At 34.9% G+C, this 26,584-nt stretch overlaps 1 protein-coding gene across 2 annotated transcripts in view; it reads right to left on the bottom strand.

Moving 5' to 3' along the window:
- Positions 1-26,273, bottom strand: part of FGF7 (fibroblast growth factor 7) — a 29,973-nt gene extending 3,700 nt beyond the window's left edge. Inside the window, exons 1-2 of one of the 2 annotated variants that reach the window (XM_056346340.1) lie at positions 26,064-26,273; positions 24,987-25,571 (exon numbers count right to left, since the gene is read on the bottom strand). In XM_056346340.1, the coding sequence (XP_056202315.1) occupies positions 24,987-25,272 (286 nt within the window). In that variant the 5' untranslated portion in view covers positions 25,273-25,571; positions 26,064-26,273. The remainder of the gene's footprint in view (positions 1-24,986; positions 25,572-26,063) is intronic. The other variant, XM_056346341.1, reaches the window with a different exon arrangement.
- Positions 26,274-26,584: the final 311 nt, after the last annotated feature.

Genomic DNA, 26,584 nt, shown 5'->3' with positions numbered 1-26,584 from the left:
GGATGCAAATATATTTTATAAGCCTCCTGTATAACAAATCTGAATGACAAAATTAAATGTTATCAAAGTTATATTCTACTTATAATTTACAAGGGCACTACATGTAATAGATTTATTGTATTCAGGTCTTTACATGGTTTTTCATCTTTGTTAAAATGCCATTGTGTATAAAAAGCAATTCATTTTAATTAAAGACAGACAATTTGAGATTAATAACTTGTTATGCATATTCAGTTCTGTTTGTATATTATAATGTGCTTTTTACAATTTTAAGCAGTTATGTACTCCCGAAATTAGGGCTAGCTCTCACATAAATAATATTTGACACCCTGACTCGAGGTGATGTGAAATTAAAAGAATATTGTAGGTCTTTGAATAACACTTTTCTAGAGATGCTCTGTCTGTGCCTTTCTCCTTAAAGTTTAGAGGGAAAACCACATGAACTCCCTCCCCAACAGCTATGAAAAATGTTGTAGTAATAGCAGTGTCAAAGAGAAAGAAAAAAGACCAACAGAAAGTTTGGTGGAAAGAGTGCTTGTGTATTCTTGATTCTTTGCTCAGAACATGTCTATCTCAGAATTAAATGGCCTGTCATAAACTGCATGTGCTTTTTTCTCTGTTACCAGTTCTAGATCATGCCTCATCTGTTCTGATGTGTCTTAATGTATTCCCAAAGCAGAAACAAAACATGAATTTTCCCCTTTTCAGCAAAGCATTTATGTGATTTAGGTCTCTGAGGCGGCATCTCACATGCACTTTTTTATTTGGTGTGCAAGTGATTCATCAGTGAGTTCCTCTCTCTGTTTTAAGGTGTACGACACAAGTTTCTTAAGAAGACAACATACTGTAAGCTTCTGTTTCTTCTGCAGGCTGTGCCTCATTAATACTTCTGTTCATTTCAGAAATGTAGTATTGCTGCAATTCATCAATTTTTTCTTTAAATTAAGTAAATTATATAGGAAATGGAAACACAATTTTAGCAAACTGGGAAAAGACTCCACTGTGTAGTTAACCGCGGTAGCTGATTTTAGCAGAGAATTTGATTTATGATCTTTCCGTATATAGTCTTTTGTATGCAACTCACTTCTTAATTACACAATACCGTGTACATACATGAATTTGAAATTTCTTTCTTTATGTACAGAAACTATGGAAAGAGACTGTTAAGGTTCAGAAGTTGTACATTGGAAGTTTATTAGTTTATCAGTGTCAGCATTGCAGTTGTATCACATGCTTAAATTCACTATCCAATATCAGAAGTCTCTCACAGAGCAGGAAGAATGATTTTTGAGTAATACTCAATACAGACAGATTTCAGTCCTTTATCTGTTTTACAAGGTGCTTCTGAACATAGAAGATTTCTGAGTTGAATAGCTTTTTCCTGCACATCTATTAGGTGCTGCATAATTCTCAAAGCACAAGTTCTTGGACAAACTAGTTAATGGAATCTTTAACACTTATAATGTCACTGTGAAAACATTTTAAGTACTTTACTGGGTTTTAATACTCCACTTGATATATAAGCACTCAGCACAAACTCTGAGGCTAAAGACACATGTAGATTATGGAAATCACTGTCTCTTCTAGTCATCATTTTATATCTTATATTTAAATAGAAAAATTAACTTTTATATTGCATCACAATTATAGCACAAAAGCAAGAAATTCCAAAAGGATATACCAAATAATAAAATAATAAATCCATAAAATACAGAAAGTAAGTTGTATTTTTCCCTCTTTGTTTCATTTCCTTTCAGTATCTCTATTAAGTCAAGATATCACACTATATTGCACTATATGCCATGCTATTCATATTGGTCTGTCTGTATTTTGTATGTGTTCCTGGTACTCAATCTCTGTAAAAGCAATTTCATAATGGTAAATAGACAGTAGGATGTGGTGTTGCAGTTGGGAACGTAATCCATCAGTAGGTGTCAAGAGGTAATAAAACTGTTCAACCAGAATTTTGGCCAACTGCAGGTATTTCCTGTTTCTTTTGTGCTTTCTGTAACGATCTGCTACTGGCAATTCTTGCCAACAGGATGCTGGGCTAAATTACATTTGGATCTGAGCTGATACGGTTTTCCTTATGCTCTTAGTGTATCTGGTATGGTATACAGTTGTGACTGTTCCATTCAGCCAAGTCTGTGAATGTGATCTTTTTAGTTTGTTGGTTTTTTTAAAAAAAACAACTCTTCTTTTTTCTCTTTTCTTTCATTTTGGAATTCTGCATCATTGCAATGTCTTTAATAATACTAGCCAGGAGCAACATTTGGTGTACTGGAAAGTAATGCAATAATCTCATTTTTCTACAAATGAAGGAAGGGCTTTGTGTCTGAGTAATTGATGATATGAAAACCAACAACAAAACAGTAATGTAGTCTAAAGATTAGCTTTATAAGGATGATAAGATGACTTAAGCAAAACTCATGAAAACTGGAAGAGTGTCTTTTCGGGTATACAATTTTTGACTGCCCTTAAGACATGAACTGAATTAAAATGTGCTAGTTTCATTGCTTCTCTACTGTGAACCTAAGTGTGGCTGAGTTTCAGTGTTCCTGCTAAGTTTTGTTAGCTGGTTCACTGGAAAGAGGTAAATCTCTATATCCATAGAAAAATGGTAATAGAAGTAAACCTACTATGTTGAATTGTGGTTTTAGGTCATTTTATACATAAAAGCAAAAATTCTGTCCTCATTAAAGTGAATAGTAAGATTTCAGCTAACTCAGTAAAGCCAAGCTTTTATCCCTAAGGTAGTTCCTTCAGTGAGGCAGGAGAGGCGTAGTAAGCTAATACCTTTCCAGAAAAAAACACACACAGAAATACAGACAAATGCTGAACAGGCACAGGTGTGAGATTTGTCTGTGCCAGTTTCTAAGTGTTACTTTAAGTAGCACCAGATACTTCAGAGAAATTATAAAGAACTAAAATCTACAGTCAGAAAGTCCTTGTGTAATATTAGCAGGTCCATTCTTATGTGCTTCCTTTTGAAGTAAAACGTTCTAATCCTTTCAATCTCTATTAATGAAAAGGCAAAAGTTACCCAGCTAGGATGGGATAGAGAAGATTGTTATATGTAGATTTTTTCATTTAAATACTCTTTCAATACTTTAATAACCAAAATAACTTTAAAGACATGCTTAAACTGATAAGATGCTGCCAATGAGAAGTTCAGGCAGCCAAACTTCAACGAGGTCTTAAACATCCTTTGTTTAAAAATGAAAATGTAAACTCTGTTTTTCAGTTACTTTATCTAATGCATCCACATAAAATTTCAGAAGAGGGACTTGAATATACCACAAAGTAACTGGGAACAAAATCAGATTAAAGCCAGAAAGAGAAAAAAAAAAAAACCCTGAAAATGGGCATACAAAATTGAAAACAACTGTAATTTCTATAAAATCAACATGAAATTCGAAACAATTTTATATGGTTGCATGGTCAGTGTATCAAATGTAGCTTAAAATTCCTGTAGTGAATGAAGTTTCCTACAGAGCTGAAATTCTGTCTGGTGTACGTAAAAGACAACTGAGAGGGGCTATAGTTTCTCTTTAGAAGATGACAACTATGTCTTTTTAACCACTTGGTGCAAATAACAGACAGTTGATATAAAGTCCAGTAGAAAAAATACAAAGAAGCAAAACAACCCTTTAACTTGACACAACAGTTCTAGTGGATGTAATATATTTCAGCTTTTGGAGACAATTTACATTATAAAAGAGGTAAGTTTCCTAGCATTCTGGTCTGAATGACGATCGCTCAGTACTTTACAAGTAGACACTTTTATGTCTGGACTTACTCCATGACTATGACCTGGAAAACAGGACAGTACCTCAGCTGGAAATTTACATAGAAAAAATTGTCATTTAGCCAACTTGAATAGTCTTTTGTGAGATAATTCTTTCCTCACAAGTGGTATTTGATAATTTTGTTTTTAATCACTGATGTTAAGTATCCTTTTTCTGATTTAATTAATATTTTCACATTAGTATTATCTGTTAAACTTTTCTTTTGCTTCTACAACACAATAATACCGTCATTTTGTTTTAAAATATCTTTGCTTTTATTGCTACACAATCTGTTTACAGTATAATCTATTTTAATATATTATTATTACATTATAATAAATTTTTAATATTAGTTTAATATAATGCAAACTAATTTCTAATTCTGCACAGCCATAGCTGAAAAGGCAGAGGGTTTTTTCTGTTTGCCTATAATATCTTCACATAACAATATCCTGTCTATAGCAAGGTAGTGAGAGTCTTGTGATTCAGCAAAATCAGGGCATTTTGTCTTTAATCATTTTGCAGCCAAGAGGCTGAAAGAGCAATTGTAATCCTTGCTCCTGAGAGGAAAGCAGTAAGTGCAGCTCATTACTGAAGATCCAGCAGGTGGTAACAACCTGTCCAGTATGTCTTTGGAAGAGAAGAGAGAGCTAAACCCCTGAGTTAGGTATTTTCACATGCTAGGGAACTGCCCTAATATGTCAGGTGATAGGGCTGCTAAGGAAGACTTCGTAAGAGATTTTCAAGTACACGTTGTGTTCAGTCCCTCATCAGCTGGCTCTTTCTCCAAACATTTCACATGTTGCCCATGTCCCCCCAATATCTGTCACGTAATGTTTCTGGTCACATAATGTTTCTGGTCACTGCTCCTTGATTTGTTAGTATCAGAGTTTCTGTAGACATCAATTCAAAGGCACATTTTGGCATCCATTACATTTTTCAGCAAGGCCAGCAGCAATTTCATCCCAGTATTTTTCGGTTCTTTCAGGTATGTTATGAGAAAATGTCTAAGGGTAACATAGAAATTGCTAAGAAGACTTCTGTAGTCTTCTAAATGCTGGAGAGAAGGGAAAAAGAAGAAAAGCAAAAGTGTGGGTTTTAAGGAAAGAAGAACAAAAGCAAATGTCCAGAAGCTAGCTGTTATTTTACATTCTTATTTCCTTTAAAAATAATAGCTAACAGACAATATAACTAGTACTGATTTTTAAAATATGCTAATGTTTATTATGTTTATTATGTAAAATATGCTAATTAAATAAAATACCAAATGTTGTATGATATTTACAGCACTTTAATTCCTGAGGTCTCTCTGTGCACTGAAATTGAAAAAAAAGAGCCTGTTGCTGATTTTTAGGGGTAGGGAGGCTGGCACTGACAGTTAAGCACTTGTAAGGAGTAGATTTGTGAAACACCCTTTCTTAGGCAGGATTGTCTTAAGGTAAAGTATGTGGAATCTCAAATAGGGAAAGAGAGGGCAGAAAAAATTTGGATGGAGAGTAAGTCAAAACAAAATGAAACTTCTAAATTTCACTAACTTGTGTTTCTAATTGATTAAATTTGGAGCACATATTTATGAATTCAGGTGATCTGTGGCCAAGAAAAATGTCCTTGTTGTTGTTTATAAGACAGTAGTTTAATGGTATTCCATATAATTGGGGTTTTGTTCTGGGATTTAACAAGTTAATGTTTGTGCGTCTTAAAGCAAGAAAATATAAATCACAAAGGTCAATCCTACGGTAATATTGGAGAACTCATGGTGTTATCAGTGCATGTGTGCATTTGGTGAGCCAGCACAGCAAATACATTCATGAGCTGTCTTATTACACTGGAAATGCTTATCCAGAGGAGTCTATCAGTATTTGCTTTGTGAAAGGAAATGAATACTTTCATTGGATAGTTTTGTAAGTCATTGGTTTCAGGAAACATTACCCATTTCTCTCTCTTTTAAAAAATAGCGTGTATATGGTGAACTATTTGTTTGTGCTTGTTATTTTGATTCTTAATAATATTTTTTTAATGGATGCATCTTAAAATTCATTTTTAGGCAGAGCAATTTGTGTGGTCCTTCTCTCTCAAATATAAAATCTAATGGTAAAAAATCTACTGCCAATAAAGGTATTAATTTAAGAGATACTGTAATATGATTTAATTCTTTTTTTACCCTTCCTTGTTATTGAATTACAGTAGACAGAAAGTAGAATTTGCATTTGTATTTTGTACTGTCCTTAGCCAGAGTGAAAGTGTTTCCCAGATGGTACATCATAGAACTTATGTTCATAAGCTTTGTAAGCAGAAATACATATACAAGTCTATGTTACAATCGTTTTCAAAGTAAAAATGAGATTGTCTCCACCCCAGGAATTTTCTGTCTATGTATATGATTTTAATAAATAATCAGTTACAGTAACAGAAAACAAACTGGTACCTACATTCGCTATCACTTTCTTTTTTTAACTGTCATATATTTGCTTTTCTTTGCGATACCCAGAATTTGGATTTACGGCATAATCGTGTATAAAATACGTTGTTCTTTACAGCGTGGGCCAATATGAAAAGCTAAAAAAGCTTTTATTTAGATGCTTTGTGCTGTATTCATGCGTGCATTTGCTGTGCATGTGTAGACTATCTGAAGCACTGTAGATAGAATATGACTGTAAAAGTGATCTGCACATAAACAATGGATCTGTCAAGGATTTTCAGTAGAACAGTTGAAGCTACTGCTTCAGTGAGGTGCCAGACATCTGGATGTCATGGACAAATATTCAAAGCACTCAAAACTCCTGGTTTTGTCCCATGTGTAATTTCCAAGCAGGAAAAACTGTAGCTGTCTGAGGAAACATGAATAATGATAGAGAAATATTCCTTGAGGGCTTAATATAGCATATCATTCAAGCATCCTCAAGTAGCGTCTGTGTGCAGAACATGTTTGATCAAGTATAAGTAGCCAATGTTTATTACTTTTCTGCAATTCATTGGGCACAAAAACTGCTGTATTAAAAAAAATCAAATAATTGCGAAATGGAAGTCTATCAAAGTATTTTTTGTACTTCAGTAGATTTTCCTTTATTGATCATTTGAAAGATTCCTTACTTGACATTAAATTATCCATAAGTTTCTAGACTTTTTGCCAATCTTACAAACTGATTAATACATGCATTGCTAGATAGAACAAATTTGCAATAAACAATTGAAATTTGAGCCATGTCAAGGTTTCTGAAAGAAACCAACTTGATAGAAGCTAACTTGGTAACTCTGTGAAGATAGTATAAAAAACGCAAGATGAGAACCAAACAGAAGAGAGATGATACAACAGGGGGGGAAAAGGACTGCTTACAAATGCTTTTATTTTCCTTACAAGATCTGTTCTTTGCATGTGTACTTGGACTTGCGGGTGTTTACCTTTATGACAGAGAAGGAGGGAGTAAGCTGAGTTCCACTCTTTTTAGCGTGCGTTTTTCAAAGTGTTTGCATGGATTTGCATGCATCATCAAATGTATATTCTGGCCTTGTGGATATGTATTACTGGTACCACAGCACGAAAAGAAGGGTCTGGTTTGAACTTCCAGATTGATGTTAAGGAACCTTCCTTTTTACTTACAAACTTGCGACATTTGATCTGCAGTGGGAAATACTAAAAACCATAATACCTTTTCTAGTTATTTTTCAACGTGAATAGATGTAAAGCAGTGCCAGGCAGTTTACAACACTCAGTAAAGCTTACCTCCACTAATTACCATAGTGAGGATTTCAATGACCATATTGCAATGGACTACTGCTGAAGAGAAATAGGTTAGAACTTCTGAGTATTTTTCCTTATTGTACAACTTGTTTGGCCTCAGTTCTATCCGTTCTTCATTGAAAATGGTAGTGCCATAAGAATTGGTCTAGGATATTCTGAATCTAAATTGCCTTCTCTCCTCTGTGTATGTCTCTTTGGATCATTAGCACTTTGGACCACTGTCTTTCCAATATTTCTCTTGATTTCATCTTCAAACCCAAAAGGGTGTGACATTTTTCACTGAAGTAGATTATAAAACTATGGAACTTCTCCCTTTCGAAGGTCTGACTTGTGAATAGCAGTAAATAGTAATGACTGAATAACATGAGGCCCCAGGCACTCATTCACTTGTGAATTTCTCGTCAAACTTACTTGAACCCTTCACTTTGCTGATCTCCACTGTGCATTTCATATAAATATTTTCTTGATCAGCCTTTTATACTACACGTAGTCATTTATCATTTTTGTAGGAAACTACATTTCCCTCCAATAAAAATTGCCTTGGAGCTAAACATATGGTTATAATGAAGAATGGTATTATTTTTTAGAATTAATAGTGTCATGTAAAATCCAAGTCTTAATCCTCAGTCTGAAGAAGTACTTTCTTATTACAGCATTAATAATTTACTGATATTAAAAATGGGGGAAATGAGTGGAATGATTGCTTACAAAATATAATTGTTTCCAAGAAGTAAGAAAATAAATGATTTAATAGTTTAGAGCTAAACTTGTACAACAAATACTTTCGCTACAGCTCAGATGAAGGATATTTCTAGTATTTAAATCTTTCGTGCCAATTTCACCAGAATAAATGATCTTTTCAAGCTTTGTAGACTTTTAGAATCTAGCTTCAAAATAGCAAAAGTAAATGTAAAATGCTGCTAATTAACCTTTTCACAGCAAAATGAGATACATCCGTTTAGTGGTGTAGAACTGCCCAAATTTAGAGTTTCAGTGCCTACAGCTATTTTGATTATCTAAGACTTTTTCTTCAGTTTTTCTGAGGAAAACAGGAGTGCATACTCACATACCTTTTTATTACCTGAATTGTGTTCTGAAGAACTTCAATTTCATGTGGTATTAGGGATTATCACCTGTATAAGCTGGCTGCAGGCGGTTGCAAAGATGGTACAAATACAACATGGCACTGTGTGCTGCTCTTGCTCAGTTAAAGAGGGCAAAACCACGTTGAAGACAGAACCTGCTCCTTTTTATGTGAAGTATTCCCTCACCTTCAAGGTCTGGTTGTTTTGTTCTGTGTATTATACTGTCTCCAGCCATTCCTGGGGCAGCTTTTCTGGTCCCTGAAACAGGCTTGACAGAAGGAATAGCAGAGCTGTATTCTGGGGACAAACTGAATCTAAGAACTGCCTTCCTGTTCTTTCAGGATAATTTAGAATTACACATTGTTGACAGACATTAGTAAAAGCTATTAAATGGTCATAGAATGATCATAATGACATGCTTGGTGCTGAAAACTGTATTATCAGTTTAAATATAAAGCAAAATGCGTTGTTAATATTGAAAACATTCCCAGATGTAGCTAATAACTGAATTCTCTAAGTAAAATTCAGAAAAGCAGATGCGTAAAAAAGGAGGTGGCTGCAGTATTCCAGAGCTTGAATGTATACGTAGGATTCTCTGGCACAGAAGCAAATAGTTTCAAATTGTTTGAAATTTTGGACAGTAAAATTTTGTTTCACAAAGTTAAGGGAGCATTTCAGTCATAAACACTGCAATTCCTATTGCAAGAGAAAGACATCCCACTCTAAGTAGTTACGTAAAATGTAGGGCAAGCGCTACCCGACTGAATATGTTGTAGTTAGATTTCCAAATCAGATCTGCTACTTGGTGCAGGAACAGGTAAAGCCAGACATCGGAATATATCAATTACAGTGTCTACAAGAACACAAGTGAGCAGTACATAATTCCTTTCAAGGTACAAAATGCAAGAAGCTGCTGAGAAAATCATACTAACCCCTTGCTGCACCACAGAGTGGGAATTGACAGAAACCATCTGGTTCACTCTTTCTGCCTTCAAAACACTACTGGACATATATTTATGTGATAGGGTCTCTCAAATTCTTCTGGTTTGCTGCCGACAAATAATTTAGGTTTAGTTGAACTTTCAAAATGTATATTAGACCAAATACTGAAATATAAACTAATAGAAGGAGAAAGTTAAAAAACCCTCAAAATAAAAAGCAATGTAATAATTTAATCCAATTCTGATAAATACATTTGGATTTTTATATCAGATGTTTCTCCTGTCTTGCTCAGTATATGGATCCAAATGTATGTCAGTTACCCAACCCCTGTTTATTGGGTGGGTTTTTTTTCAAATACCTTAATAATTCTGTGTCTTAATTTTGCCTAATGTCATTAATTTACTTCTACTTACACACTGATTTTTACCAGTCTAAAAATTTTGTCTGAGATGAAAGCCTGACTTTAGGGAAATCGATAGAATATTGGCTATGACACACAGGCAGCACTTTGAAACCTCTCTGTTTACTTAATCAGATATTTATAAATGTGTTGATGTCATCCAGTTAATCTTTAGTTGTCTTCTAGCTTTACAATTTCATATCAAAACTGAGAAAAACAGCAGCAGCAGCAGAGACAACTGTTCCTCTGATTCAGAATCAGTTGCTGTTCCCAGAGCAAATATACTATGGGAGCTGTAGCCAAATTTCTCTTTTAGTTTTGTATTTATTTGCGTGATTTTTAATCTGTCATTTTAAGTTCAGCTGAATTATCCGGGGAGGGAAGGGGAGGGAGGGGGGGAGGGGAGTAGATTCAGTTTTGACTTCAAATGCCAGGATGTAGAGGAAATCAGATGTTAACAATTTTGAATGTGATGATATAAATATTCATGCATACACTTGGTTTTGCCCATGTGCATAATATCAGGAAGTCAGTGAGAAAACTATTACAACTAGTGTCATGTAAATATTTTCTAGAGTCCACAGCCTTTCTGTGCTTTGCTTTTCTCAAGTGTTTTGTAATTTGTAATTCCAGTGTATTGTAATAGAATAGTGTGATGTTATCTTCTGGGGAGAAGTTATCGACCATAGCTAAAATCTAAAAAGTCATGGAGTAAAGATAACAGTATTGAACAGTTAACAGAACATAGGATTAGCCAAATTATATAAAAAGTTGCTTAAAACTGTTTTATTAACTTTAACACATTTTTATAATGTGTTATTGGTTTGTACACAACTGTTTCCCATTGCTTTCGTTCTAAAGCCCATGTGTGAATCAGTGCAGTTATGTTTATTTCAATTAAATTATCATTGTTTATATCAGCTAAAGATATATAAAGGGGATAGAGAAACGGGGAACCGCGACGTTAGAAAGCTGCCTTGGGTTGTTACCCACTCACTGTTCCTTTGTGTTCCATTTGTTCCACCGATAACCCCACCTACAGGCTAGTTTACAAGGAGGATTTTCATACGTTATCTCATCTTGCTCAACTCCACCTTCAGTTGCTGAAACATTCTTAAAAACCTAGCTCTGGGTGATTTAGATCAAGTCTCTTAAAAAGACCCTAAACATTTTGACAGAAATTGCCCTAAATCAATTATAATTAAGTTTAAAGACATTAGTAAAATCAGAATGCCTTAACAGTTGTCTCTCAATTAATCAGAAGAAAGTATTTAAAATGTGACAGAAACTACTTCACTGGCTTTACCAACTAAGGAAAGTTTCTTGTGGTCCTGGACTGCATAAGGGAGGACACAAGCCCTCCTGTGCCTGTAAACCGCAGTAGATAGTTTTCTTGGCTCTCAGAGCGCACAATTACTACTATATCACTATATGGTGACTGTTTATAATAAAGTTATCTGTGACCAGTCTGTTAAAGGATTTAATATCTTAAATTCAGATCCATCCTGGCAGCCATATTATTATAATGGCAGAATTCCAAATTTCCATCTCTGACAATAATCGAACAACCTGCTTGATAGGCTACAGTGCAGTGTACTGGCATAAGTGTAAAGAGATACTTTTCTCTTGATCTTGAGACAAATGGAAGATTTCATACCACTCAAGCATTTGATAACACTTTCAGACAGGGGCCTTTGGGAATGCTTCACTTTCCAATTTCTCTCTACAATTCACATAATTCTTCTGTTGCTTTTCTATGTATTGGTGTCATGAAGTTTTGATGAGCTCCATAGAAGTAACACATAAGCAAGCTGTAGCAGAATATATGGATCCCTTTAAAATCAGGAAAACAGCTGGCCTGTGAGTTGTAGATGTTTGAAAACATGTATTTCAGCTAGTGGGTTTAAACAAGGACCTCTTTCAAGAAGGGAAGAATGAAATGTTCTCTGTAAGGAAGCAGAGTAACATGGTAGAGATTTCTTCCATGGGTTCATAATGCTAGAGAACTCAGATAAGGTTAGTGGGGTTTTAGTATTAGACTATGGGCTGGGTAGTGGGAGCTATATGTGCAGATAAAGGGTTTGCAGCTCTTTACTGTCTTATTTTGTGAAGGATTTGCATTAAGCTTGTATAATTTTGTGATTGGTAGATTCAGTTTGCAGGCCTTTTTTGATTCTGCATTTTATTTATGATCATTTCTACCCCTTATGGTACTGTTCTCTCCTAGTGTATGTAATAAAAAAGTAAAAGAAAAGTTACTGTGTAACATTGAACTCAGCAGGAAATTTTAGAACTGCCTTGAAGACCATGAAGTTACAACAGCACAGAGCTTGGCTGTAGCCATTGTGGTATGTTCTAAAATATATACAAAAAACCTGGTCTTGGTAAAGAATTTGTTATGCTTTTTGCTCTGACTGAAATAATTACGGCTATTCCAAGAACTTAAACTGACAAAACCTCCTTTTCTTTCATTCTTTCTTTCTTTGCATAAAATATTTGTGACTTCATCTGTATGGTGACAAGGAGCTGGAGAAAAAGTACCAAAGCTGACTGAGAACATGATAGGTTTTACCACATAAAATGACACAAAGTGCTGCTTCTGTTCTCGGCTTGGTCTTTTTGTGCCACCTTAATTCCCCCATGACTATCAATGTATTCTTGATTCATATGTGAATGCAAATGTTATATGGTAGAAAAAAATTACAAAAATAGATTGTATTACTTCTATTAAATATATATTCAATGTAAGTAATGCAGTCAGTTTCTAGTCAGTATAGAAATGTGGATCCATGGTTTTAATATAGCTCAAAAAACCCTCAGAAATTCCATTTATAGCTGTCATACAGAAATATAAATTTGCATATATAATTGAAAAGTAATAGCTAAGTATTTTTCAAACTGAATATCTTAGATTGGGTGTATTCTGGTGTATTGCACTCTTAAGCCTGTATCTTGAGTAGAATAAATAGAGGTAGCAACCTTAGTCCTAGATAGATGTTGGTAAGATAACAGATAAGTCATCCTGACTTGAAAGTCAGGAAGAGATTAATGGTGGAACAGGAATTTAATTTTTCTTTATGCCCAGTCTGTATTACCATTGCTATGAAACCGTATCTTAAAGTAAAAGCACATGGATTTGCAGACACAATAGTTATTTTTTGGCATCTTTTAAAATTCACTGCTCAAGCCATTGATAGGCATCAGTAACGAAACTCTTAATGATTTCAGTAGGGCCAGGCTTTTACAAATGGCATATATTTGTCTCTTTCCTAATATGGGCCTTTCAGCTCTTGAGCAAACTTTTCCTAATGAATCACAGGGTTAGATAGCTTTTCCACTAGTCAGTAACTTAACTCCTCCACAGCTGTGCAATAGTTTTTACTTTCAACAGCAAGTATTTAGACTGTTAATGATCATTCTCTATAGTTCATCAGTAAGTTAATATTAATAGAACAGCCACATTTTGACTGTATGTTGAAAAGAGAGCTAATGTACTTCTCAGCAATTACATTCTCATGTTGATTACATCTCTGTGTTGCTGAGAATGTGTTTCAATCAAATACCATGCACACAGAGAAGGAAATAATTTTTTCATGTAGAAATCTTTGTTAATGAAATAAATATGGCACATTCTGACAGGCTGAAATCAGACTTCTTCGTACAATACCACCTGTGAGGTAAACTGCAGCACATGTGATTACAATAGATGATGTAGTTAGAACTTTTTAGGGATCCACTAACAGAGGCTGGTTTGGGATGCAGCTGCCAGATAGCTGTTAGGAGGAAAACAAAGAACAAACCATCGCACTGTGATGGGTCTGGAGCTGGAAAAGAGTGAACTTATGAAACAGGAGCTATAACTAACAATTCTACTTTACTAAGCCATGTTCAACTGAAAGTACCCATAACTACATTGTTGAAGTATGAATGAGAAGACAATATAATAAGTCATCCAAAATCTTCAACTAACAGTGCTGTTTACAGGCAGAAATGTACTGCATTTTCCTGCATCACCTATGAAGGGGTGATCACCTACATTCTAGTTTCAGAATTTCTTGTAATTAGTTGTTTGGGGAAATAAGCCTGATTAATGTGCAATTTATGCACATGTTGTTTGTACACGTCTTGTTTGTAATGTTTGTTAAATTTTATCATATATGAATAAGGGTATCCCAAACAAAATGGTATCACAAACAGGAAAAAGCCAACAGCTAATGTAAAGAGGGAGAAAAGGAAAAAATATTTTTGTAATGGCAGTCATACAGTTTAATTTAGCTCTAGTGGGAAAAAGAAAATTGTATCTTATGGATACAAGATGATCACTTGCAAGTGATTAAGAGAAAGTCAGGAAATGTGGGTTCTATTGTTTATTTTGTCTCACACAGTTGCATAACAGTAGCTACTTGCCCATTTTTGAAAATACCATCTGAAGTGGTTTAGAAATGTAAGTACCATATATATGTGCTATGGGGTTAAGGCTTGAGTATTGCTTTTTGAAATGTAACTTGAAATGTCCCTTAAGTACTTGTCAGCACTTTTAGAAAGATGTCTCTGGGATGTCTACAGATCCTATCTGAAAAAGACAATGTGCAGAATACCTACTTGTGTTGATGAAATATTTTGTTATATAGGAAGAAAAAGTGAGATTAGTATTTAGTCTTATTTTGGCAAAGATAGGTATTTATTACATGCCAAATGTTAAACAGTTCTGATTAATTTCTCCAATAATTTCTCACAGTAATTATGATAAAATGTCTTCTATCACTAGATAATTTCCTACTTAAATGATATAGCCATGTGAACTCATCATATTCACTTAAATAATCTGGTTGTATCAGAACTAGGCTGTTCACCACCTTAGTAAATTAGGAGATTTATGCATCATATGTTACAAATTGCATGAAAAATTCTGCTTTTGGTCTAGTTTGGTCTAATGCTAGTTTTATGGTTTTGGTATGGACCAGTTTTGCTTACAGTGTTCTTTTTGGATGAAAGTGCCATTTCAGAAATTCTCATTAAATCATTCAAAGCATGTTCTAGAACAATATGATCAAAATAAATAAATTAAAATTCAAAACACTGGAATACTTAGCTAAAAAAAAGAAAAATTAACAGAGCATGATTTCCTTGAAGGATGTGGTAACAGTTTCCTAGAAAGATGTGGTAATATTTTTTTTCTTTAATTTTGTTGCGTGACGGTTATGTTCAGTAATATAGACTGAATTTCCCAAGTCACACAAAGATGCAGTCAGAAATGAAGGCATATTAAGTAATTTTAGTTTGGTATTTAGAATCAAGTAGCCTGAGGACCAGTTTGCTAATTTGAACATTCTGATTTAAATTGGTGATAATAATTTAAAATAATATTTTTTTATTAGTAGCTGTATTATTTTCATTGCTCAACTCAAGAAGCATTTAAAGGGACAAGTAAGTGGCCTAGGACTCTTGCCGTTTACTTTATAATTTGAGCTGACTCTCCTAAGGCTACTCTCAAAATGCACATAATATTTGGTTTCCTTTGAACTAATTAACTACAAACTCCAATAGTAGTTCACCCAGATATATGGTTGTTACACTCTTAGTAAGGTAGGAAAACATGTCAGACTGTCTTTTACAGCCTCAATATGAAAAATTCTTTCCTGACTGCTGAAACAGATGCTCAGACAGAATGCTCAGTGCCCTAAAACATAGTACTGGTACTGTAGGGGTGGCAGGATGTAGAGAAGAGTAAGAGGCTCAAAACACCTGTGTAGTTAATTACATTAGTAAGGGGGAGGAAGGAGGGCACAGCCAGTGCCTTGTAGGCAGCCATCAGTGAGAAAGAGGGTTCTTTACAGGGAAGAGGTTCTCTGTGTTTCTTATGTTGTCTCTTGATGAGGTAGGTGGTATATTTGTTTCCTGAGTGGATGAATGGTCTTTTTGGAATCATAATTTGTTCAAAATGTATTAGAAAGTTTCTTTTTTCTGACTTGTTTAAAGTATTTTAGAGCGTTCTAAAGAAGAACTTGCCGTGGAAATTATGTACCTTTTGTATTTGGTTTTGGGTTTTAGCCTTTGCTGGAAATACTGACCAGAATTTCTACACTCAGTAGAAAATGTAAAAGGTTCAGTTAGAATGGTGTTTACTTTAATTGGAATAATGGCTTTTTGTCACCAATTAGCTTGAAAATAGCCTCCTGAAGTTGTATCCCATTTAGTTTTTAATTAGTAACAGCATTTGTAGGCAGAGTCCTGTTAAAGCATTTGTCATGCTTGCAGTCCATATGTTGTCTGAGATGTGCTTAGTGCATGGCAGAAACTTCTTTTTGTACTATGTTACACAAGGTATTGGTAAGATGGTGCTAAACTAATACAAGCAACGGTGCTGGGTGGGAATTCAACTGGGATGAATCTCACTTCGGGCATAGTTATTTGTTCCTGTCCTCATGTAAAGGTGGTATTACAGCTTCTTGCTGTAGCATTGGAAAGTGATATGGCTGTGATGACTTCAAGGCTTCTCAGGTGCAGTTTCCCCACATAAGCAAACATAAAGGACTGTTGCTGAGAGAGGTCTCGTACAGGCCTTCCCCACAGCATAAATCTGTCTCTTGTAGCAAGGTGGCCCTAACAAGCAACTCTCATTAACTGAATTATTATGTGCTGGATTTACATAGCTAGTTCCCTAAACCCTTGTAAAATCTCATCAATAAGCACTCAAGAACTGCTTGGATTTCTTGTGTCATCTTGAACATTATGTGCAGTCCCTAAGCTATATAGACTGTTCCAAAGGGAATAAATTAGCATGGTGGAGTTGAGATTGCTTTTGCTGGTGAAAGTTGCACTTCCCAATTGTACCTAGTACTGGCTGCACTCTCTAGGATTCAGCTATCCTTTCTATTGTACTTCAGAGTTTCTATCAAGGAGTACAACTCTTGTTTTCACAAGGTCACTGCTGCAGAAGCTACACAAGCACTGGATAAAATCAGTCCATTCCCCGGTCTGTGCCACCTTCTTCCCTTGACTTAGCTAGATCCACGTTTTCTCCCAAATCCATCTCCACAGTGGCTAGCTCGAGAGCCTGACCATTGCCACCCTTAGAGTTCACGTAGACTACTCAAAGGGCATGCATATCTCTCCTCGCAGTGCAGTGTTGTGCATGTGTTAGGCAGGAAGCCAGAAAGCTCTTGCAGTGAGGATTTCCACACACCTGACGAGCATGTAAAAATTCCCATTTGCCACTACCCTGCTTACAGCTGTGCATGCAGACAGCCTACAGAACCCTGGCACTGCGTCACCTGCGCAGCTCTGGGACTTCAGCACAGAATCACATGCAACCTTGTCGAAGTTTGATGTTGATTGTGATTCTGGTTTTTTCCCCCTAATATCTTCAGCTCTAGATAACATGTATGTTCATCTACAATAATTTCTGTCTTTGACAATCATAAAGTTCTCTAGTTTCTGGGGGTTTTGTGTTTGGTGGTTTTTCTTCTGTAAACAGTTACTTCTGATTGAAATATCAAATCCCACTTGACATTTAAAGGTCATGATAAAAATTGTATCAAATTAGCACAGGTTATTAATGAAAATGTTAGCAGGTAGGGGTTTTTTTCTGTCTTGAAATACATTACCTTCTACTTTGACAAACAGCAAAATTCCAAGACATCAAAATGGCCAAGGACATGTCTGATCAGCTTCTTTTTATAGTCTATAGCACCTCCCAGTGTCTATTAACACATTTCAAAAGAAGCAAGCCAGCTACCAAAAGTGGAAGTAAGGGAAGGCATGTATGCTAGTACTAACGCTAGGAAACTCCTTCAAAAAAACGCACAGGTAATGGGGGTATTCAGAAGGTGCTTTGATTGAAGTGATGGAGATGAGTGGTGTTTGTTACACCCTGTTGAAGTTACTATGGTGTTAAGTGCTATGAAATGGTCATGTTTTCTGTGTTTTCGTTTATAGTTTTGCATTGATGATCAATGTTCTGACTGTGCTTAATTTTGAAAGATAGCATACTGAAGGAAAATTTTAGTGTTTTTAATGGAATATCTAGACTTTTTAATTATTTATTTCTGGTTTTGAATTGTCAGGTTCTCCCTATAACTTTAAAAGAGAAAATGCTCAGTTGGAATAAATTGACAGAGCTTTGCTGATGTTACTGGGCTTTACCTGTCTGATTGTCTGATTCAGCCTGTTTAGAATATAGTAGTCTTCTGTTGATAAACTGTGCAGGTACTAGATTCATGTCATAAGCAGTGTGTAAACACTGTAAAAAATCCATTACAGTTTAATCCTTATTTTGTTCTTTGTTTCAGGAGCTAAATAATGGTCAAGAGAGCATATTGATTGCATTGGTATTTTTATTGCTTTTTTGGTGTGTTTTCATGAAGTTGTGGGCCACATCTGTGAATATCCACTTCCAACTTTTCAGCACCAATTGTTACAAAGAATTTTTTCCATTTATATAAGTGATGTCATGTGTTATGAAAGTTTTAAAGTGTGACAATTCAGTGCTATGATTGTTAACCTCTATTATGTTATTGCCATAGGAATTTTCACTGTTAAATTTTTCTTAATAATGTTTCTAAATTACATACACCAGAAGGCTAACTTGACCTTTCCGTCAGCTCATACCCAGAATTAAAAATTAAAAATAAAGTCAAAGGTCAAAGAAGACAATTGAAATACAGTTGCCAAATATAGTCATAGACAGTCAATTATGCAATGAAAGCAATGTGCCACCCAAGAAGAGTAACAGCCTTCATTTGCCTAAACTTACTCTGTTTTGATGAGGAAAGTGTTCCAAAATATACTACCATTTGAGATATCTTGTAGTGTGGAACAGTATAATGATATGGTTTAGGACGTCTTGGTCTTCCTGAGCTTTAAGGAAGACAGAGGGGAAAACCAACTCGGGGATCCTAAAAAGCTAAAAAAAATCATTTTCAGATACTCAAACAATACAGAAAACTGGAAGCTGCAAATGGAGATATCTGGATTTTGTTTTTGTTTTGCAAGACGGACTGTATAAGGAATTTTCTAAGAAATTCTGTTTGCCTGTATGGAAAATTGCCTCCTTAATATTCATCTGAACTCTGTGTTTTTCTAACTACCGACTTCAGTGACTTTAGTTAGTATTCTATTAGTCAGTATTCTATAATAAAAGTATTTAATATCTATAACTAACACACAATTCTTTTGTAGGTTTGGAAGTTTTTTCACTAATAATTTTTAAAGCTCTTACACATAGGCAAATAATTCCTTTTCACAGAGGCACAGAGAGTTTGAAGAATTTTCTTAAAGTCTGTAAGAAAATTGCTTAAAAGTTTGGATTAGCCTCAAGTCTCTTGAGTCTCAGGTCAGGGCCACTTCAGCACATTTTCTTCAGGATGGAGCAATAACACTTAATGATACGATACTGAAAATTTTTTGTGCATTCAGAAATTGTAAACAATGGGAGAAAAAAGCTGGGGGGGAGAAAGGGGCTGCAATTTATCTTGTTAAACGTATCCTGTAACTGCTTCTGCAGTTGGCTGCTAAACTTGATTGATGGTTCCATAAAAATGTAACATTTCTGATAAATGTCTACTATTGGGAGATGCAGAAAAATTGCCAAGTCACAGCTGAATTATGAAGGTGTATCAGGGTCAAATGAATTGGTTTAAGCACATGTGTATAGTTTCAGCTTAGATGTTTTTCACTGCTCACACCCCAGTTTTGAGGCGCACGCAGGCAGACATAGCCCTGTTGGTGTATGTTAGCTTGGGAAGCTGCTGCCTGTGCCTGAGCCCAGAGGTTTGATTCTCGCTTTGCAGAGCTTATGCAATCATTTTGTGTTCAGAGTAAGAAGAAAGTGAGTATAAATTGTTACCAATCTGACTTTACACACATTTCAGCTGGGAAATACCACGGTATAGACAAGGTGTTGAAGATTCAGGAGGTAAATTCTAAGGGATGTGGCACCCCTGCCATACTGTGTCAGTTGAGCACTGATTTGGATGTTGATATGTGAGATCTAAAGAACCTGGCTACAATGGTTCAAGACTTTACTCCCTCCTCCCTTGCCCTCACTTTCCCCAAAGGGTGCTCTTAGTGAAAAAGTCAGTAGAAGCTGTAAGATGGGCGTAACTCAGCTGCTTCTGTTATCTGCACCTTTGCAGTTGATGGTGAAAACCTGGGATTTGTGATAAGGTACAGGCATAGAGTCTCTTACGCTGGCTGAAATTTGAGGGGTGGTATCTACCAGCAGTGCTAGACAAACAGCTGGAAAGGGAGCAGGGAAATCTGTTCTATTTAGATCTGATTAATCACTGTAGGAGAGAAAGTCATCCTTGGCTCTGTAGGCTGTTTTGAGAGGATACACATGTATTGCCGTTTGAATTAGATCTTTCTGTTACAGTTGAAAAGATTAGCAGAGTGCTGATGTGAAGCAAAAGCACTTTCACATTAGTGAAGGTTAGTCTTCTCTTGATGCCAATGTATTAGTTGAACCAACAACCTCTTGAAAAATCAAGAATACAGTTGCAAAGACAGACTTTCTGTTTGGTTGAAAAACACACAACCATTAACTGAATCTGGTACATCAACACCTGACTTGAAAGATCTGATTTTCAGATACTGAATCTTCTTGCTCCTCTATATAATCTGTATTTAAGCAGCAGAAATAAAATTTATATAGTGGCACAGTATACATAGTCCAACATTTGTTTTACCCTAAGAAGCATATATGAAATGCTATTGGAAGTAATTCTGATTTCTAAGCAAGTTTGAGTATAACCACTAAGATGTACATAAAGTGTATTTTGTCATCAGGTAGGGTTTACCTTTGAACAAAACTGAGTGAAGAGTGCATTTACTATTGCTGAAAAGTATTGACTTGTTGGATTTTGATCAAAATAGAAGTAGTTCTCTAACAAAAATTTTAAGATTTTAGTGATTTTGTGCCAAGCTCTCCGTACATTTTTTTTTTTTTTTTTTTGCTTTATCCACTGAAAAGAAGAGGAAATAGGCATTTTCTGAATTTAGAGCACACATGGAATATGATAGGATCAGACATCTTAGGATTCAGGTTCCTGGAAGGCTTTTCTAGTAACTAACAGACCCTTTGAAGTCTTTAAAATGAGATTCCAAAGGCAACAGAGCGTGGAAAGTCCTAAAGCATCACCCAGTTGTAGTTGTAAATCCTCTTGGATAGAGTCAAAATAAACTGATTTTTGCTGCCTTTTTTTCTGAACGAAATCAAATAAAATCAGGCAAAATTCATAAAACACAAACTGAAATGAAAGGAGGAGCAAGCAGTAATAAGAAGAGATTTGTTTTCTATCAAAGATAAAGTGTTAACAAATTGCCATATTATTTCCAAGATTTGTTCAGTCACTTTTACTGTTAACAGTTATGAATTCAAAAAGTCTGTTTTGTGTGCCCACTTAGATTATTTTACATGAACAAGAAAGAAAATCTGTTTTTTTAGTAAAAAGCATGTAGTTTAGGCTTGGACAAGATATAAGAAGTGATTGTCAAAGAGAAAAATTTTCGTGATAATGACAGATTTTTCTGGGTGACCTCATCTCTTGGTTGCTTCCTAATTCTTGCTTTTGTTTTTCAGTATGTGACTCTCAGTTCTCCCTCTGCCTTTTAATTTTCAGAAAGAAAGTAAAGCAGGTCAGGTGCAAAGTGATTTCCTCTGCTTAGTGGAGATCACTGTCCTGATTTGCTCACTTTACTCTTGAGTTATCACCTTTATGTCCACCAGAAGGCTCTACTGCTTTCTGAAATGTGCACCAAATAATATTTTTCGGGTACCTAAAAAGGTCATCACTGTTGTAAACAGGATTCAACCATTTGCTTTCACTGAAACATATTTCTTGGACTAAGCAGTTAACTTATAATGCATTTTGAAACAAGTGAATGACTAATACAGATTAATTACAATTGGTGGTTGAGAATTTGGTTCAGTATTTAATTTTGTCATGGAATTTCAGTCCACATATATTTCACACAGTGGCTTTAGAATTGGTGTCTTAGGAAATTTACACACTTTAATTATTTTTGCTGTTACTTTCATAGGATATGTTTATATATTTTACTCTGTAACTTACTAGAGAAGTTTGAAATAAAGACCCTAATTCCTCACCATCTTTGCATTCTTACATTTATAATCTTGACTGATAAGAAAAGCATTGGGAATTCTGGCACTTGCCAAAGTTATGATGAAGTTATTCTACAGACATTTCTCAATGTAAAGATTGCTCTTCACGTTATTCATGCTTCACAATTTATGGGCTGAAAACAAGTAGTTGACTCTGCAAGACTGTCAGTGCAGCTTGCTTTATGAAGCTAAGTTATGATAGTAAAATAATGAATTATTTCTTGTTTTCATTTTAGTAGCACATGTTAGTGATTCAAAAGGGAGAAGGATTCCTTTTATTTATTAAGTGGAAAATTAGGATAAAATAAGAAGATACTTCTCAGAGCAACACTTTTTGTACCCATTGATTAATTTGGCTGCAACTGTACTGGGATTCCATCCTGAGAGACAGGTCTGATTTATTAACTTAGAACTGGAAACCATGAAACCAGAATATTTGAACACCCAGATCAATAAAACTTTGTAATGGGTGTGATTTTAAAGTTATGCTTTTCAGAGATCCTGGATAAAAATAGTCTGTTTAATTTCTAATGTTAAAAATTTTGCTTAGGAAAATTTTTATTAGTCCAGGTGGGTAGTGTTGTGGAGTTTTTTTGTTCTAGTATCTTTCCCATCATATCCTATTATTTTCTTCATGGGTATTTTAGTAAAGCGCTACAAACATTTTTCAAAAAGGCTTCTTACATATTCTGTTGAATAGAGAGTATGACAAAAAAGGTTTTTTGACAATACTGATTTTTTTTTTAGTTTCTCAGAAAATCCTGAAGTTATCAGTATTCACGTTTTTCCAGTTCTCTTTGTTTATATTTCCCTATTCAACTTGTCCAACAAAAGCATTTGGATATTATTTCCTAGTATACAATAGATAAATTACAGGAAGAGAGTTAAGATGGTGGGAGACTTCCCACATACTTGAGTTAATTTTAGTGGAGACAGTTCATCATAGTACACATCAGTTACCAGATAAACCATTCAAGTATTGATTGTTTTTTTTCTCCTGATACTCACTGCATTTTACCAGCAAAAGAATTTTAAAATGTTTTTCACTGCAATATAAATTTAAGGGTTTAATGACTTAAGGTCGCCTTTCTGTTATTTGTAATAGTTAGTTGCCATCACTAACTATTCATAAAGTTTTCAGAAAACAGCAAGAAAATGGATTGCCTTTAGCACAAAATGATCTGATATTCTTTAATGGTTTCACTCCAGAATGTTTCAGGGTGTCATTAATGTGCTTCAGCAGCATGGGATCCTGCAGAAAATTGAGAACCTTTACTTGAATTTGAAATAGTGGTAAATTACTAGCAAAGATTTTTTTTCTTAAGCATCATTAGAACTAAGAAAGGCAAATGTATATAATTTTTCAGCTCTGTATGCTGTCATAATTTCTTTAAAGTGTTTGTAAGTAATAACAGAAAAAAACTGGATACTGTGGATATTCACTTATCTGCAAAAATTTAAAGAAAATACTTCAACAGTCAGTAACAATTTTGTGCAGTGTTTTTTTTATGGGAGCAACATTTCACTTCAAAACTAGCCCTATGAATCTGTATTGTAGCAATGTCCTCCTGAAACTCAATGGGAGTCTCCTTGAATATGGACCAAATAATTTATTTGGCTGCTGGCCATGTGTTGTCTTTCAGAGGAATATGGTTATTCACTACGTAATAGTGTAGGAAGAAAGGAGACATATGGAACCAAATTTTAAAAGAAACAGTAACATCAGTCAATGAAATTTTAGCCACGCAAGTTGCCAAGCACTTAGTGTAGTAACGAAGTACAGAAATAAATTATGAAGCCCACTAACCAGGCGCTTAGTGTGCAAAAGTGCTGTTCTTATAGAAAATAATGTCAGCTTTTGTTGAAAGCTGAATCACACTAACAGTTTTTGAAGTTTGATTTATTGATTTCTTTTGCTGCTGCTGCTAATAAAAGCACAATAATACATACAACCTACATTAAAAGTGTATTTAATGGCATCCTTGGAAATATATTTGTCCTTTCAGTTGACTATAAACACTAGACCAGCATGTGTCTGGCCCCTTTTCCTTATGATTTTGTTCTGAAATATGCATTATAATCCTATGTATTTTCCTGTTGTGTCTTTAACAATGTCTTTTCAAGTAAATGTCATGTTTCTCTAAATAAACAATATATTAGTAATAACGTGAAAGTTGAAGTGGCAAAAATAGTGACTGTAAAATAGACTCCTCCAAGTGTAAATGGAAGATATATAGGTATTTGTGTGGAAAATACAAATCAGTACACAATTCTTTTGCCAGTTCAAAAATTGTATTAGGTACAGCTTTGCAAAATATTGTATGTCCATTCTCTCTAGATGAGTCATATTTTTGGAAGAAAGGGGAGAGAGTATTTTTTCAGCATCATGATCATTGTAATAATGAACTGCAGAAACTATAATAGATTTTGTTCCTGGCTTGGCAAACTATCTAAAAGATTTTGCAAGAGAGTTTACATAATTCTTTCCATTGAACTTTCTAATATTGCATATGTTTTAATTGTTAATTCAAACACACCAGACTTTTAGGTAGTTTGTGGACTATATAAATGTCGTTTAAAGTTTCATAAGTATTTTATGAGCAGAGTTTGTGGTTATACATTTCCATACTTACAACCTTAATTCACTTGTTAAAATAGGCTCTCTGTTTGCTAATAGTTACCAGCTGTAGCTAATACATTAGCAGATCTACAATGTAGTATTTAAAATGACGCATTTCAAAATCAGTAACAAATGTCCTGCTGTAGGATTAATTGGAAAACTTTTCTTATACAATGCTCAGTATATTCTACAAAATTCTTTTGAAATTACAATAAATCAAGGAACAGGAAACAATGATGTATAAATTTCAAAAAACTTAGGAATAGAAAAACCAAAAATATTACTTACTGTAGTTGTTGTTTGCTTCTCTTGTCCCTTTTACTTTGCCTCGCTTATCAATCCTCATATACCACTGAGTTCGACAGAAAAGTCTTCTCACTCTTACATCCCCCCCTTCCATATAATCATAGCTTCTGGTATGTCGCTCAGGGCTGGAACAGTTCACATTTGTAGCCATTTGCTCTGGAGTCATGTCATTGCAAGCTAAAGATATAGTGCCCATTAGAAAGATAATGTAAAAGTATGATCTGTAGAGCAAAATTGGCAGGATCCATGTCAGTATCCATTTGTGCATTATAGTGCAGTGTTCTGGGTGTTCATGAACAACATAATGAAAATTAAATCTCAAGTAGACTGTTGCTCTTAGGTCACTGACCTGCCTTCTGTCTTTACGAGTTACAGATTCATTTAAATGAGATTGTTCCCTCTTCTAGAATTCTGATCGTTATTCCTTAATAGTTAATGGCGAAATAGAAGAGCTTCTTAAATATCTCTTCAGTCAGAATATCCTTTAAAGACACAAGTTATAAAAACCTTTGTTGTCGTGACCTTCTGTACTACTTGAATTTGCTGCTTGCACTGAAAGTAAAAGATCTGTGAGAAAAGGTGCATGTGTAAGTGCTCAGTTCTTACAAACGTGCAAGGATACATTATGCTACTGAAAAGTACTACACATAAATGTATGACATGCTAAGCTCATTTTTTAAAAATACACAAATGTATATGCAATAGATCTCTCACACAACTTTTTACATAAACAGACTTTTAAACTGACTGTAAACATAGTTTTGTCCTCAGTTTTAAGTCCTCCAAAAAAACCCCTATTGATTCAGTTGAACTACTTCATCATGCATGGTAAAATTCTGCTGATTACTTCATAACTATGTATTCACTATTAGGACAATCTATCAGATTTCAAAACAGACCTCACAGTCTTAGTCTTGTATTTCTATTCCTACCCCTTTCAGTTTATTAACAGAAATCGCTCTCTTAATGCTTTTTAAAAGTCTAGTATATACAAACGAAGATAAAAGTTACTAGCTATTAGAAACTGTTGAATGCTCTTGTAAAGGACAGATAACTTACTTGTTCCTGTTGATAAGAGCTGGATATTCAAGTACTCCATTTCTGTTGTCTGCTTTTTGCAACATGAGACACTCTACTGTAGCTACAAACTTTCTCAGCTCAGAAAGGCTCCACTAGAATTATAATTGTTTCCATAAATCAACGCGCTGGAGAGATGGTGTGTATGTGCTTATGCGTGCGCGTGCATGTGTGTGTGTTGAGCCTGTTGTTCAGTCCTTTTCGATAAATACCTTTGCTGACCTCACTTGGAAGCAATTAGAATTTAACCAGTCAGCTGTCAGTTGAATGCACGAACAAAAATAAAAGGAGCCTTGCATTGTATCGTGTCCAATGGTCATCAGAGGGAGCTATGTACATAGTTTATACTTTAAATCTCCAAGAATCCACTTTCTAAAAACATATATTCTGCAGTGTGGGGGTAGAATTGCTTTGCATGCTAGCTAGTGTTTCTGTGCTTTGATTTAGGTCAGTATTTTTCTGTCCTTAAAAAATTCTTCTCTCTTTTGTACTCACACCCTTAT

The sequence above is a fragment of the Falco biarmicus genome, chromosome 7, assembly GCF_023638135.1.
Source record: "Falco biarmicus isolate bFalBia1 chromosome 7, bFalBia1.pri, whole genome shotgun sequence".
NCBI classification, from domain to species: Eukaryota; Metazoa; Chordata; class Aves; order Falconiformes; family Falconidae; genus Falco; species Falco biarmicus.
This window is presented reverse-complemented; position numbering and strand designations above follow the sequence as displayed.